The 17290-nt window shown below is 34.6% G+C and overlaps 2 protein-coding genes across 7 annotated transcripts in view; one reads left to right on the top strand and one right to left on the bottom strand.

The window, feature by feature from the left end:
- Nucleotides 1–17290, bottom strand: part of LOC134742364 (disks large 1 tumor suppressor protein) — an 88845-nt gene that overhangs the window by 46982 nt on the left and 24573 nt on the right. The gene's annotated exons all lie outside the window — the stretch shown is intronic.
- LOC134742702 (odorant receptor 49b-like) overlaps nt 1–17290 on the top strand; it is a 29571-nt gene that overhangs the window by 8359 nt on the left and 3922 nt on the right. The window contains exons 6-7 of the mRNA XM_063675895.1: nt 9313–9412; nt 16989–17090. Of these exons, the coding sequence (XP_063531965.1) occupies nt 9313–9412; nt 16989–17090 (202 nt within the window). The remainder of the gene's footprint in view (nt 1–9312; nt 9413–16988; nt 17091–17290) is intronic.

Here is a 17290-nt window from a genome sequence, read left to right as displayed (position 1 = left end):
TAAAAAAAATTGCTATTTATGCAACAAGTGCGGAAATTATCTTTACGCACGTGTATCATACAATGTTTTACTATGCATTGTGCGAGTAAATAAAAAAACATGTCATGGCAAATAAGTTTAATTATTAAAAGGAGTGTTTTAAATCGACACGAGTTGCGAATTACCTATTCGCACGTGTATCGTACGTTTTACAGTACATATGGCCCTTTAAACTTTCGACATATGCACGGTAAGTGCTCTTTTCCGCACTAGTGCGAGAAAGTAGCACCATATGTACTGTAAAAAAAAATTGAAAACAAAAAGCACTAGTGCGGAAAAGCAGTACTTTCCGCACGATATGGCTCCGTAGGAAACGCACTTTTCGAGCACATGCATTGTAAAAAAAAATATAGGACTGTATCTCCTAAACCATGCGTCGTAGCGCAAAAATAATAAAATTTTCGTTCCCCTTTATGTAACCCAAAAGTAATACATGAAAAATACAATGAAAAAAAAAAGAAACAAAATCTTTATAGGGCTGTATTAGCTGTATCTCCTATATCGTGCATCGTAGCGCAAAAATAATCAAATTTTCGCTCCCCTTTAAGAAGCCCCTAATTAAGATTTAAAAACGCAAAAAAGAAAAAAAAAGAGGAAAAAATCTTTATAGGGCTGCATCTCCTAAACCGTGCATCGTAGCACAAAAATAATCAAATTTTCGTTCCCCTTAAGAAATCCTTAATTAAAACTTTTAAAAAAACCAGGAAAAAAACTTTATAGAGCTATTATAGCTATATATATAGATATAATATCTCCTAAACCGTGCGTGGTGGCGCAAAAATAATAAAAATTTCGTTCCCCTTTATGAAGCCCCAAAGTAATATAATAAAAACACAATGAAAAAAAAGAAAAAAAAATAACAAAAAAACTTTATAGGGCTGTATCTCCTACACCGTGCATCGTAGCGCAAAAATAATTAAAAAAAAATCCCTTTAAGAAACCCCTAATTAAGATTGAAAAACGCAAAAAAGAAAGTGGAAAAAAAATCATTTTAGGGCTGTATCTCCTAAACCGTGCGTCGTAGCGCAAAAATAATAAAATTTTCGTTCCCCTTTACGGAACCCCAAAGTAATATACAAAAAAACCCAATGAAAAAAAAAAACTTTATAGGGCTGCATATCCTAAATCGTGCATCGTAGCGCAAAAATAATCAATTTTTCGTTCCCCTTTAAGGATCCCTTAATTAATACTTAAAAAAAAAAACAAAAAAAAAACAGGAAAAAATCTTTATAGAGCTATATCTCCTAAACCGTGCGTGGTAGCGCAAAAAGAACAAAATTTTCGTTCCCCTTTACGGAACCCCAAAATAATATACAAAAAACACAATGAAAAAAAAAACAACAAAAAAAATCTTTATAGGGCTGCATCTCCTAAACCGTGCATCGTAGCACAAAAATAATCAAATTTTCGTTCCCCTTTAAGAAACCCTTAATTAAAACTTAAAAAAAAACCAGGCAAAAAAACTTTATAGAGCTATTATAGCTATATATTAGAGATCCACGCCGCAGCCAAAAAACCCAGCGGCGGCGCGCTGGGTTTTGAACCCGGCGCGGCGCGGCGTCGCCGGCGTGAGGACATTTTTTAGGAGGAATAATAATAAAGGTGAATAAAAAATATTTTGTTCACCTTTGCCGGATTTAAGCGCGATCGCTTAGCAGTCAAAACCATCCCAGCTACAGAAAACACCCTTTCACTGGGTGTACTTGTAGCTGGAATGCTTAAAAGTGACCGCGCCAACCCTGCAAGCTAAGGAAACATTTTTTTTTGTTCCCAATACAATATCGCCTACCCTGTTCGTTCTGCATATCAATGATATGTTATTTACTAACAATATTCATTGCTATGCGGATGACAGCACTGGTGATAGCTGTTATACAGGTCGTGCAAACGCCCCCCCCTGAGCAGGTGTCGGAGTGCAGGATGCGACTTGTGTCTGAGATCGAGACGTCCCTTGAATAGGTCTCCAAATGAGGTAGACGTAACCTCGTCCAGTTCAACCCTAGTAAGACACAAGTCTGCGCGTTTTCCGCCAAAAAAAACCCCATTTGTCACGGCGCCAAAGTTTCAGGGCATTCCCCTTACCACGGCTAAAAGTATCGCGATACTTGGTGTCGACATTACGAACGAAGTCCAGTTTCGTAGTCATCTGGAACAAAAAGCCAAACTGGCCTCCAAAAAACAGAGCCAAACAGTACTTCACACCGGGTCACCGACTTTTGTTATATAAAGTGCAGGTTCGACCTCATATGGAGTACTGTTCTCATCTCATCACTGGTCTGGCGCTCCACAATACCAGCTCCTTCCCCTTGACTCCATCCAACGGCGGGCAGTTCGTATTGTCGGCGATCCCGAACTTACTGTACAATGGGGAATGTTCCGAAGAACTTTTTGATCTGGTGTCATCGTCTCGTTTCTATCACCGCACGCACCTCCCGCCAAAGGAGCAAAACTCATCCTCACTTCTTAGACACATGGCACACCAAGAATAAGCGGGCATCTCGCTCGTTTCTTCCCAGAACGTGCAAAATGTGGAATGAGTTGCCTCCTGAGGCAATGAGGTATTTCCTTTGCGCTTCGACATGGGATTCTTCAAGAAGCGGGTATTTAGGGTTCTCAAGGGTCGGCAATGCTTAAGGGCTCCTGTGTTGTTGCTTATGTCCATGGGCGACGATGACTGCTTCCCATCAGCCGGCTCGTCTGCTCGTTTGCTGACTATCACATAAAAAAACTAGTCAAGCCAAGCACTGCAATGAAGTGAGTGAGCCAGCGTTCGTTCTTTCACTTCACTCACGCGGCGTGATGGATAGATGATGCGGTGGGGATGGGGGTCAGTGGAGCGGGCGGGAGTGATGCATGCAGCGACCAGTCGCTAGCGCACGGAATGGCGACAGCGCATTGTTTGTTTTGGTCGGTTTGTTCATCATATTTATTCGAATTTCGAGGTCGGCGCGAAATTTTGAACGAATATAATATCTCCTAAACCGTACGTGGTGGCGCAAAAATAATAAAATTTTCGTTCCCCTTTATGCAACCCATAATTTATATTTAAAAAAAAAACGCAAAATTTAAAAAAAAAATCATTATAGGGCTGTATCTCTTAAACCATGCGTCGTAGCGCAAAAATAATTTAAAAAAACCCCTTTAAGAAACCCGTAATTAATACTTAAAAAAAAAAAAACAAAAAAAACCAGGAAAAAAAACTTTATAGAGCTGTATCTCCTAAACCGTGTGTGGTACCGCAAAAACAATAAAATTTTCGTTCCCCTTTATGCAACCCATAATTTATATTTAAAAAAACGCAAAATTTAAAAAATAAATCTTTATAGGGCTGTATCTCCTAAACCATGCGTCGTAGCGCAAAAATAATAAAATTTTCTTTCCCCTTTATGCAACCCATAATTTATATTTAAAAAAAAACGCAAAATTAAAAAAAAAACATTATAGGGCTGTATCTCTTAAACCATGCGTCGTAGCGCAAAAATAATTTAAAAAACCCCTTTAAGAAACCCGTAATTAATACTTTTAAAAAAAAAAAAAAAAACCAGGAAAAAAAACTTTATAGAGCTGTATCTCCTAAACCGTGCGTGGTACCGCAAAAATAATAAAATTTTCGTTCCCCTTTATGAAACCCGAAAGTAATATACAAAAAACACAATGTAAAAAAGAAAAAAAGAAAAAAAAAAACAATAAAAAAATCTTTATAGGGCTGTATCTCTTAAACCATGCGTCGTAGCGCAAAAATAATTTAAAAAACCTCTTTAAGAAACCCGTAATTAATACTTTAAAAAAAAACAAAAAAAAAACCAGGAAAAAAAACTTTATAGAGCTGTATCTCCTAAACCGTGCGTGGTACCGCAAAAATAATAAAATTTTCGTTCCCCTTTATGAAACCCCAAAGTAATATACAAAAAACACAATGTAAAAAAGAAAAAAAGAAAAAAAAAACAATAAAAAAATATTTATAGGGCTGTATCTCTTAAACCATGCGTCGTAGCGCAAAAATAATTTAAAAAACCCCTTTCAGAAACCCGTAATTAATACTTTAAAAAAAAAAACAAAAAAAAAAACCAGGAAAAAAAACTTTATAGAGCTGTATCTCCTAAACCGTGCGTGGTACCGCAAAAACAATAAAATTTTCGTTCCCCTTTATGCAACCCATAATTTATATTTAAAAAAAAACGCAAAATTTAAAAAAAAAATCTTTATAGGGCTGTATCTCCTAAACCATGCGTTGTAGCGCAAAAATAATAAAATTTTCGTTCCCCTTTATGAAGCCCCTAAATAATATACAAAAACACAAGAAAAAGAAAGAAAAAAATAATAACAAAAAAACTTTATAGGGCTGTATCTCCTAAACCGTGCATCGTAGCGCAAAAATAATCAATATCCGTTCCCCTTTAAGAAGCCCCTAATTAAGATTTAAAAACGCAAAAAAGAAAGAGAAAAAAATCATTTTAGGGCTGTATCTCCTAAACCGTGCGTCGTAGCGCAAAAATAATAAAATTTTCGTTCCCTTTTATGAAACCCCAAAGTAATAACAAAAAACGCAATGACAAAAAAAGAAAAAAAAACAACAAAAAAAACTTTAGGGATGTATCTCCTAAACCGTGCATGGTAGCGAAAAATAATCAAATTTTCGTTCCCCTTAAGAAGCCCTTAATTAAGATTTAGAAACGTAAAAAAGAAAAAGAAAAAAATCTATATAGGGCTGTATCTCCTAAAGCGTGCGTCGTAGCGCAAAAATAATCAACTTTTCGGTCCCCTTTATGTAACCATTAATTTATACAAAAAAAAACGCAAAAAAAATAGTTTTTTTTTATAGGGCTTGATCTCCTAAACCATGCGTCGTAGCGCAAAAATAATTAAATTTTCGTTCCCCTTTATGAAACCTCAAAGTAATATACAAAAAACACAATGTAAAAAAGAAAAAAACAATAAAAAAAACTTTATAGGGCTGTATCTCCTAAACCGTGCGTCGTAGCGCAAAAATAATCAAATTTTCTTTCCTCTTTATTCAACCCTTAATTTATATTTAAAAAAAAACGCTTTCACTAAACTGCTGTAACTTGGAAACTTAGAATCCACAAAGGGGACTTTACTAAATTATGACACATATTAAAGCCTGACCAGTAATATATGATCATTGTCAAGAGGGCGCTGTTCATTCTCATGTATAGGGTGACAGTTCAGTATAGTATGAAAAAATATTGTATTTAATGAACATCATCATCAATGTAATTAATGTTGCTTGCCACGGTTAAACATAACAAAAATCACAATAAATTGCGTCTTAAAATAAACTTAAAAAGTCTACTAAAAATCGAAACAAAAGTAATTTTTAAGTCGCTGTTGTGACATTCTCAATCAAAAGGTAGGTACCACTTTGTCGTTTACCATAATGACGAAATTTGATTATATCTTTATACAAATAACCTGTCAGAGAAAGTGGTACCTTTTGATTAGGAACGTCACAAATGTTGGTCAGTATGAGGAGTGCAGCCTACAGTTTATTTTTAATTATATTTATATACCTACTACGGTAAGATTAAGACAATGTAATTATGCCTACGAATGAAATAAATACACTGTATCGCAAAACTAAGTGGCGAGACAGCTCATAATGCCATCTCTTGGTTGGTCTTAACAAGGGTAAAGGAGATAGTATTAAGATCTCAGTCGCCAGCTGATATTGCGGCAAGTATAATAAGCACCCCACCCGCGTAGGTACCCTTCCCCGCGCACGCCCTTCTTGCTCAATTGAGTTTTATTTTGCCAGATAGTAAAAAAACCGTGGATCAAAATGACCCAAATTATGAATGATGTCTCAATGTGGTATTATAATATTGTAGACGTAAACTTAATAACATGAATTTTTTTTTGTGGCAGATACAGGGTGTTAATTAGAAAAAAAATTTTTTTAAATAAAAGCGGTGGGTGAATTTGACACAGATTTGTTTGAATAACATATAACAATGTTCTGTAAAGTACAACACTTCACTTACCGACTCTAATATTTTTTTAGGCGTTTTAGGATCAATATTAGGTATTTATTAAATGCCATTATACCCGTGGATGAAAATGACACAAAATGCTTTACAGGGAAACAAAGAATTTCGTCTCGAATATTTTTTTTACAGAATGCTGATTGAAAAAAGAAATACCTAAATTTTTACCTAAGCAAATACCTAGGATGACACAAAATATTATTTTTAAGTTTAGTATATGGTCTGGAAACTATATATAAAAAATAAGCAACATTAATATTCTTATAACCTCAGAAGTTATTGGTACAGGTCTATTATGCGGATTATCCTGAAAATGACCAATTTCGATTTATTTAACTTTAATGCATTTGCTTTAGCAAATACATATGCATATTTTGATGCATAATTTTCACATTTTTTGTCTGATTTTGATTATTTTGATATCAGTGTATGGCTTGAGACATCAGCTTTAATCTTGTAGTACATTGCTTTAACGTCCGACTTTTGGTTTGGTTGAAAAACCCAAATAATCGCTTTTTTTTATCATTATTTTGTTTTATTTTTAAATTTCTCTTAAACTATTGTATACTTTGGTACATAGTGTTTTACTGAAATATATAATATTTTATTAGCTTTCCTTTAATACCCCACACGTGTATGTGCAATGCATAGTTTGGGTGCAAAATGCAATATTCGCAACGAGGCGGGAGTCATTTTGATGACGTCATTCCGCTGAAGTAGATGGCCGGCGCCGCTATCTCCCAGCAGTTTTGGAGACTCAGTACCATGCCTAACAACATACTAAAATTTGGTAGCGGTTTCCGGATCTGAACTATCTCTTCGACCGTTTCCCATAAGGCATAGTACTAAGGGGTCGGATCAAAAACTAAGTAATTAAGTCCGACTCACGATTGACTACACACTATTAATAGGTTTTCCTGTGTAAAGGTAAAGAACTATTTTGTGTATTTTTTTCAAAATTTTAGACCCAGTAGTTTCGGAGATAAAGGGGGGGGGGGGGCGAATGGTAATTTTTTGTATATTTTCTTGAATAACTTCTAAACTGTTTATCCTAAAATTATAAAATGAAAATATATTTGAGTTTCTCACAATGAGCTCTTTCATTTGATATGTAACACGATATAGTTTGAAAAACTTTATTTTTTAATTTTCTCATTTACCCCCCCAAAAGTGGTCCCCATGTTTAAATTTTATTTGTTTACGTTACCTGTCCGTCTTTGGATCACAAACTTACATATGTATACCAAATTTCAACTTATTGGTCCAGTAGTTTCGGAGAAAATAGGCTGTGACAGACGGACAGACAGACAAACGCACGAATGATCTTATAAGTGTTCCGGTTTTTTCCTTTTGAGGTACGGAACCCTAAAAATGATGCGCCGCCACTGCTTATAGATAAAAGGCTTATTATATTCGCGGCGACAGAAAAATTAAAGAGCAGCAAACTATTTGCAACTAAAATAATAACTTGTCAGCGATTAAATATTTTGGCAATCATTAAGAGGCCGGTGTCGATTTTAGTCGCAAAAATGTAAAATTGATAGATTTCGTCGATGAAATTGTACACCTTTTGTTACCAAATTGAAATAACAAGTACTGCTTTCTATTAGCACGTCTTCTTATCTTGCCTTTTATCAGATCATTTTTTTGAAAACAGACTGACTAAATTAGTAATGATTTTTTTTCTGAAGGACGTTTAGGTAAAAGCGCGTAAAGCACTGATTTTGTCGCTCTTATTTGTAAATTTCGTAAAGTTTGGACTGCTAAAAATGGTAAATTTGTATTACACATATTCTGTACTTGACCTTTATCAGATTACATTTTTGTTATATGACTTAGAGTTCGAGAAAATGAAAGTTAAACGAATTCAATTTTCTCCAGAAATTACTTCAAAACAAGTTACAATTTCTCGGAAAATCGACTTAATTTCAACGTAATTTGGATACTTGAACAATCTTCAACATTTGCTGAAACTATTCTTATACATCAATTTGTATAATTTACCACCATAATTTTTTGATGAATTTTTAAAAACTGCCCCTTCTCTTCATATATTACCGGTGACGGATGCTCGCGACCTCATTATTAAAAGGCAAGATGAGAAAACGTGCTAATAGAAACCAATACTTGTTATTTAGATATTACTTAACAAAATGTGTATAATTTCAACGACTAAATCTATCAATTTAAAATTTTTGCTCCAAAATCGACTACGGCCTCTTAATATTAAATGAGCTTTAAACTAAGAATATTTTAAAATTCCAATAATGGCAGCTACTTTAAGGTAGCAGAAATAATAAACAAGATTACTGAAATCATAGGCGAGGTACTATAAATAAAAATGAACAATCCTAATTGGGCCAGAGTGGAATTGTTTGGTAAATAAGTTTTGTAACTGGCTACAAAATGGGAATCCAAAATTACATTAAATCAATAGGTAGCTTAGGTTCGTTAGGTAGCTTCAAATGCCCGAAGGGCAAACCGCCCAGAAATAGGAGCCCCGCGAAGCGGGGCTCCGTCTAGTTACGTTGTGAAGTATTTTTTTCTTAAAGAAACAGTTCGACGAACTCCAGCTAACTAGACGAAGCCATTCAGTCGCCAAAACAATAACTCGATGCTAGTTTATATTGAAACAAATCCGAAAACTGATTACTTAGCTGCTACTTTTTACTTTATACTAGTCTCCGCAATTAGTCGCCAACTTATTATTTTTGCTACCCCCTTTAATTTTTTATAAATCCCTAAATCAGATTAATTTGTCGCCGCGTTAAATACATGCTTAGATAAAATGGACACAAAAGTTGACAAAAGATTAATTTACCTTTAACATACAGGGATGACTTCGGGGTCGTGTAGCAAGAAAACAAGACATCATACGGAATTCACAGATGAGTTGATAATTAACAACACCATTAGGTGGTGTTGTTAATTATTGTTTCAGTTTTATCACCAATAATGATGATAATTTTTCAGATGACAAGTAAAAAAAAAACATTTTTGCATACAATTTGGTCACCCTACTCAATGTGAAGTCTTGTCGCTTTCTATACAGCGTATGTTAAAATTCATAGGCTGACCATGATTACTTAGTAGAAGATTAATTTTACTTGAAAAATATGGAAAATTAAACTAATTATCTTATAATCAAATACTACCATATGATAATGGGGATCATTTACAGTCAGAAAAAGTGGTTTTGGATCACGACCCAGAAATCAGCCTGTATTGGATAGAAGAATTTAATTAACTAATTCGTTTTTCATATTAGGTTTGTTGATGAACTCACGGATATCTTCGGAGGAGCCGCGTTTGGACAATTTCTATTAGCTGCACCGCTGATGTGCATATCAATGTTTATTGTTATGACCGTAAGATTATTTTTACCTAAGTAGGTATTAAGTATTTACGAATGTCAGAATATTGCACTATGATGAAAATTAATCCCCGTTAGTATTTTATGTGCCAACGACTATTACAGTATGGTACACTCGAAGGCAAAAATATCGATACAGACAAATGGCTCAAAAATATGTGAACACGACTTTATTGTCTGAGTATTGTAGATTGTACTAGTCTACACTAATCTTACACAGGCAATGAATCTTGGTAAATACTAAAACCATTTTGAACCTGTACTATTAATTATTGTGATACTACACGAAAAAGATATATGTCTCAAAATGCATAGTTGACGAAATATAATTTGAATTGATTGGGCATAATACTTTATCTTTACGAATACAAAAGGACAAAATAAAATGAATCTTAAAGAAAAAGTAAAACCGACTTCAAAAAGGATAAAATAAAATATCATGCGTACTGGTACGTTTGAAGTCGGTGCCAAGCGAAATCATAAAAGCTTTAACACGCCGTCAACCCAAAAGCCAACCATGGTGTAGTTTGACAAGAAAGAAAGAACCAGTATTCATTGTAACTATTTGGCTTGGCACCGACTTCAAACGTATCAGTAGCTAGCGCATATAAAACTGGATGATCTTTTATTTTATCCTTTTTGAAATCGGTTTAACTTTTTTTAAAGATTAATTTTATTTTTCAGTGATGCATCATTCTGCAAGACTTGTGGGGTTGCATTTGAATTACGCATTATTGAGAGGGGGGAGGGAGGGGGAGGGGGTAGAACCCCCCCCCCAGCCCTCCCCAAAGTTAGGAAGTCAATAGTTATCACGAAAAAAAAATATTTTTATTTTTTGAGGTTATGTTCAATAAAACAAGCAAATTAGTGGACTTGCGACCAAATTAATCTTTTTGGGGGTGGGAAAACTCGGTTCTGTGACTAATATTGTAAATCGAATCCGGTTCGTTACAGCCAAATATCATAATGCCCTTTTACATATTTAACTAAATCTCAAATTGTCTTAGTTGCAAAATGCCTAAATTCCCAAATTGACTTATTTTCAGTACAATAAAATGTCATAATAATATTTACACATAACATCCAACATCCAAATTGTATAGTTGGTAAAATGAACAATAACTTCAAATACCGAATTATTATTAAGACTGAAAGTGAAAATGTATTAGTTTCATAATTACCAAAATTCAAAAATGCCTTTTGTTGACAGGCCCAAAGATTAAAATGACACTGTCTCATAATACCTAAAATTTTAACCACGCAGTATAAAAATAGTAACAAGACGAAAATTGGAATGCCTTGATAATTAAAAATTACTCATTGCTTAAAAACTGTAAACTTCAACATAATTTTAAATATTTTCAATAGATAGTGAGTTTTAGATATTTTTTGACAATGTGACGTTTTTGTATCTATTTTATTTGATTTTTAGACATTTTGGGAAATGGTATAAATCATACAGCTCCGGCGCTGCGGGAAAGCAGCCCTATCGCCCTTGAGTAACAAATTATAGGCACTCAGGCCTTCGGCGACCAGCCTCAGCCGCTCCAGCTCCCATGGTGCCTGTAATTTGTTACGGCGGGCGAGGGCTGCTCTCCCTCTGCGCCTCCGGTTTTTAAAATACACTCTAGGGGTAGGGCAGACAAGACCACGTGGAGTCGGGGTGGGCAGATTCGGTTCTGTGACTAATAATGGTTGAGGTTTACGAAAACGTTCCACCATAAAATGCTACCCTTCCCCCCCCCCCCTCCCCATAATGCGTGATTCCAATGCCAACCCAGACTTATTACTCGTCACTAAACATTTTGCGCTTTGGTGCGTCCTGAGTATTAAGGTCTGGATCTGAAGCCATCAAGATTTGAGGAGTTGGACCTCATGGGACCTACCATCAGAACTAAACCTTAATACAAATGTTCCTTGAGAACTTACTTACTTAACAATCATAACAAAGAGGACAAATCGCCAAAACTGAAATATGCGTTGTTAAAGAGTGAGTGAGTGAGTGGTGACAGCAGTTCCACTTCATCAAATGGCACTGTTTTGGATGAAAATGCTTGCTTTGTTGACGAAAATACTAAAATCGCTATATGTATGCCTATAAGATTTGAGGAGTGCCCTGGATTCCTCATGGATCCTATCATCAGAACTAAGTTTTGGAAAAACGGGACCAACTAGGGACTATATACATAAAATAATTTTAGATAAAAGATACGACCAAAACGTTTTTGGCAAAAAACGTATATTACGACACAGTCAAGGGAATCAAAATTTATAGGGTGCCTACTTCCCGTTGACCTAGTAGGTACTAGTACGAAATTTGGGCAAGTAATATCGTCTTACACTACAAGTACAGGAAAAAATCTGAAAACTATAAACTTGTATTTTTTAGTTTAAACAATGTATTTTTTATGTGAAACGTAAGTGAAATTTCTTAAAAAAACCCGTAGGGGTCGGATCAAAAACTAAGTAATTAAGTCCGACTCACGCTTGACTGCACATTTCTAATAGGTTTTCCTGTGATCTATAGGTAAAGATCTATTGTGTATTTTTTTCAAAATATTTGACCCAGTAGTTTCGGAGATAAAGAGGGGGAATAGTCATTTTTTGCCTATTTTCTTGAATAACTTATAAACTGTCTATCCTAAAATTATAAAAAAAATATATATTTAAGATTCTCATAATGAGCTCTTTCATTTGATATGTAACACGATATAGTTTGAAAAACTTAATTTTTTAATTATCTCATTTACCGCCCAAAAGTGGCCCTCGTGTTTAATAGTTATTTACGATACAAGTCTGTAAAAGAGGAAATTCGAAACGAGTGGCGATAAATTAAAACACGACCGCAGGGAGTGTTTTAAATCGACACGAGTTGCGAATTACCTATTCGCACGTGTATCGTACAACGTTTTACAGTACATATGGCCCTTTAAACTTTCGACATATGCACGAAAAGTGCTCTTTTACGCACTAGTGCGAGAAAGTAGCACCACAAGTACTGTAATAGTACATTATGATACAAGTGTGCTAAGTTGGTCATTACACACGAGGCGATATTGTGCGCGCGAGCTGTAAGCGAGCGCGCAATAAGAAAGCCGATGTGTGTAATGACCAATACACATGCGTTTCATACGACGTTTTTCAACACACTTGCGAGAAAAAAAAGAAACTTTCATATTAATCAAATTTTAATAGTTAAAACAGTTAGTATTGTGTGTTTCATCTGTCATACTCGTGTCAAATTCATTTTGAACACACTTGCTCAAAACGACGTTTTTATTCCACCGATTTTTGGCTCATAATCCTAGATATTAAACACGCGTGCTCTTTCAGTGTATTATTCAACTCGTGCTTTTTCATTATATTATCCGACTGAGTTAAGAAGGTAACTGATTGCTAATAATATGCATGGAAAAGGAGCCCCGCCCGCCGCGCCGCCCGCGGCCGGGGCGAGGGGCGGTCGGCAGTATGACAGACAGGCGCGGATCCAGCCCTCAAAAAAGGTTGTGGTCACAGCCACCCGAAAACCGAAAATCGGCCAAGTGCGACTCTAAGTTCGCTCATAAAGCAATTATGAGTCATGAATGACTTTTGAATTTGATTACCTATTTCCTTTTTCCTGCGCATCAGGACTTTGGCTTTGAATTAATTCAGAGCTGATTTCGTCCAATTAAATAGTCAGTTTTGATTAAATTCCAAATCAATTTCAATCAATCTTTTTTTTTGTTTCCTATACTAGCCACAGCTAGTAAGCCAATAGGGACACTAAACTGGGCGGTGTCTTGACGGTGTCTCGGAAATTGTAGTGTGACCAGCAAGTGACATGCACCAGGCGAGACTTAATTTACAACTACTGAACCGATTTGATGAAATTTCGGCTACTTCAAATGATATCAAATTAAATTAAACGCTAGTATACATTTTACATTAAATAACTTTATTTACAGTTAGATGCTAAACCGAACCGCATTCTACTCTATAGGTACTTTGAAATGAATCTTAAATGTAGGTATACGAATTTGGTAAGCAATTATGTTTGCTGTAAATTATTTCTCATTTTGAGTAATTTGAAAATAGGATAATGAATTTTATCTTTAAAAAGTTATTACCATGTTTTGCACCAATCATAGAGGTATGATTGGCGGGTAGTCGGGTAGTCTATTTTTTTTTTCATAACAAAACTTCTAAGATCTTCATAAATATCCTTTGACATCCATCAAGTTATTATACGTACATGAACTAAAAATAGATAATTAGTTTAATTTTTTTTACTTAAATAGAAATTAAAGATAATGATCATGACTGATGATTAGTAATATAACTACTCCTTTTTAACCAATATAATTCAGACAAGTTGGTTTAAGTAGGAACTTTAAAAAAAAATATAGGATTTTTTTATGTAAATAGGTATAGTGCTACAACACTATACCTATTTACATTCCTATAAAATTTTATTATTAATTTGTTTTGTTATTGTAACGCGTCTTATAATAAACAGCAATTCTCTCAAATCTTAAATCTAGTAATTATTGCAAAAATAAATACTACGTGCAAAAATTAATCAGTGGTCTGCTTCATACATATTTATTTGCAATGATTCAGTTTTGCACCACTCTCTTTGTTTACAATAATTTTTTGCAAAAAAATATTTGAGCCAATCTGTTATATACTTATGTATACAGGGAGTCATTCGTATCGAGGTTATGAAAAAGTAAGAATTTTACATTTTAGCCTTTTGCGCAAGTAAATAAATGAATAAATATTATAGGACATTCTTACACAGATTGACTAAGTCCCACGGTAAGCCCAAGGAGGCTAAGTAAAAAATCATAAATGATAGACAGCTAATTTGTGGACTACTTAGTTGTCAGAGCTTTTCATAATCTATAAGTTGCATTAAAAGCAATTAAGTCATGCTAGACTATAATCAATATATATATATTTATTACATTTATTACTAAGGTACTACTTTTGACTCAGTTTTACACCTTTACCTACTTTCCAAAGTCAAATTTGAATAGGCTTAAGAACTTAAGATAAGAAATATTTTATGTTTATACCGTATTTTTATTAGTTAATTAGTACATTTCTAAATAAACGAATGTGCTATACTTCCAAAAAAGTGTACGAACATTTTACGTGACAGCTGTTCCATACAAAAATGAACTGTCATAGGCATCATCATTTTACGCGCGAGGTAACGAGGTATAACTGTGGGAGCACCCAAATGTAAGTTTGATTTTGCTATTGAAGTATATACTTAAATTACAAATTCAAGCTTACGTTTCTTTTTTGCGAAAACGTTGATTATTTGATCTATATCTAGGTTCGTATCTTTATGTATATTCAGGAGAGCTAGCCCGGATAACCTTTCCTCTGCCATTGAGGCCCGCAACCAAGATTTTACTCTGCGAAGAGTAGAAAAAGATCTCTCTGCGGTAGCAACGCTAATCGGGAGAGTTGCTAATATTTGTAAAAACATTTTGATGTTAGGGTACAAATCTTAGATAAATAAGTAAGCATAGAGTACTCCATATACCAGTTTCCTTAATTAATATATAGTATGGTAAAGTTTGAAAATTACTAATAATACATACGTATTATGAATCATTTTTAAACTCCCTTGAACCTAATACTTAGTAAACGTAGTTACGCTTAGCTGACTTATTTCCCTATAGTATAAGGTATTCCATTACTACTCAATCGACCACTAAATATGTAGGTAAATTATTTTATATTTGACTAGGTACATAAAGAATCTACCCAATTAAATTTTTTAAATCTAAATGTTCAGTCGAGATAGCATGATATGCCCCATAAATATATACCTATTGCACAGCTGCGTGAGTAGTTGTAGGATTTAATTTTCAAGATATTTACTTAGTCATTGACTAGAAGACGCCAAAAAACCCCCTCAAGAAAACAAATCACACACAACACGAAATATCATAGGCACAAATAATAAATCGATAAACAATGTAGGTAATGAATATTTTATTGGATAATTTGTAACTTTGTTTTATTATAAAAGTAATATACATAGAGTAGCTTACTTACACGTCGAGAAACAATCAGAGCGATAAATTGCTCTGATTGTTTAGGTAAACCCTGGCCGAAATGACCAAAAAACAAAGTTAAAATAAAGTTACAAATGATATATAGAGTAAGGCATTGCATTAGAGCGGTAAAATAGCAATAATTTAATTAAAATAACTTACCATTGTGTCGAAACAACAATCACACTAACAGCTATTTTACCCTGACTGACATTAACAAAAAACTTTTCAAGAATGGCGGCTTGCCTCGGAACTTTTGGCATTTTGGCGGGAATCTACATGTGCATGCATACAACTCAATACACTCTTGCTTTTAAATTAGTAGATCTGTCTATTGTCTATGGTCTGCGCGAGTGCGCGCTTCCAACCAGTAGTCATCTCTTTTTTTCTAATACATATTCATGCGCCAAAAAGAAACAGATAATATGTTGTATAAATGTGACAAAAAGTATCACCATTTTTGTCTATGGCTCTTTGCTGCGTTCCGAATCACGCACGATTCATTGTTTTTATTTTTTATTTTATGAAGGCCTATCGATCTCAATATACCGTGAAAGTGTAAAAAAGGTTGTGGGCATGCCCATCTTGCCCACAACGGTGGATCCGCGCCTGATGACAGATGCAACACACAATACTAACTGTTTTAACTATTAAAATTTGATTAATATGAGTTTCATTTTTTTCTCGCAAGTGTGTTGAAAAACGTCGTATATATGAAACGCGTGTGCATTGGTCATTACACACATCGGCTTTCTTATTGCGCCTCGTGTGTAATGACCAACTTAACACACTTGTATCATGTATTGTCTTGTAATGTACTATTACAGTACATATGGTGCTACTTTCTCGCACTAGTGCGTAAAAGAGCACTTTTAGTGCATCTGTCGAAAGTGTAAAGGGCCATATGTACTGTAAAACGATGTACGATACACGTGCGAATAGGTAATTCGCAACTCGTGTCGATTTAAAACACTCCCTGCGATCGTGTTTTAATTTATCGCCACTCGTTTCGAATTTCCTCTTTTCAGCAATTGTATCGTAAATAACTATTGTTTACGTTACATGTCTGGCTTTGGGTTACAAACTTATTTACATATGTATACCAAATTTCAACTTAATTGGTTCAGTAGTTTCGGAGAAAATAGGCTGTGACAGACGGACAGACAGATAGACAGACGCACGAGTGACCCTATAAGGGTTCCGTTCTTTCCTTTTGAGGTACGGAACCCTAACCCTAATTAGAACCTACTTGTCCGGTTTTTTAAAATAATAGACTACGAATTGAAAAGTTGGAATACTAGGAAAACTTAGAAATAAATAAAAATGTTGAAAAGTAACTGGGATCAAGATTGTTTAGCTCAAGTATACTTTAAGCAAAAGTAGGTGCTAATTGTATTTATTTACCCTATTGTTAAAGAGCCATTAGCGATAACATTCACCGGTGCAAATAATATTTCTTCGACTATACGTCTAAGCGGCGGGCAACAATAATAGTAACTATTTTTTTATTTACAGAGCAGTGATGTGTCAGAGATAGTGACCAGGAGTTTATATTTTGGATGCCTATCAGGACAACTTTTTATTTATTGTTTCTGTGGGAATCTGATAAAGACTCAGGTAAGCCAGATTGTTATTTTTTGATATATTGAATAAACTAAACATACATTAAGTAGGTCAATGCCCTATCCCACACAAAACCTTTAGGAGGCTTGTGTGCCCATAGGGAGATTAAAAAATAATTTTCTGCCATTTGTTCCTTAAGGCCGTTTCATCGGTTTGCCGCTGTCTTTGTCACATTTCGCAAGAAAGAACGGAAA

This window comes from Cydia strobilella, chromosome 1, assembly GCF_947568885.1.
Source record: "Cydia strobilella chromosome 1, ilCydStro3.1, whole genome shotgun sequence".
NCBI classification, from domain to species: Eukaryota; Metazoa; Arthropoda; class Insecta; order Lepidoptera; family Tortricidae; genus Cydia; species Cydia strobilella.
Note: the sequence above shows the minus strand (reverse complement) of the source record. Positions and strands in the feature narration are given on the sequence as shown.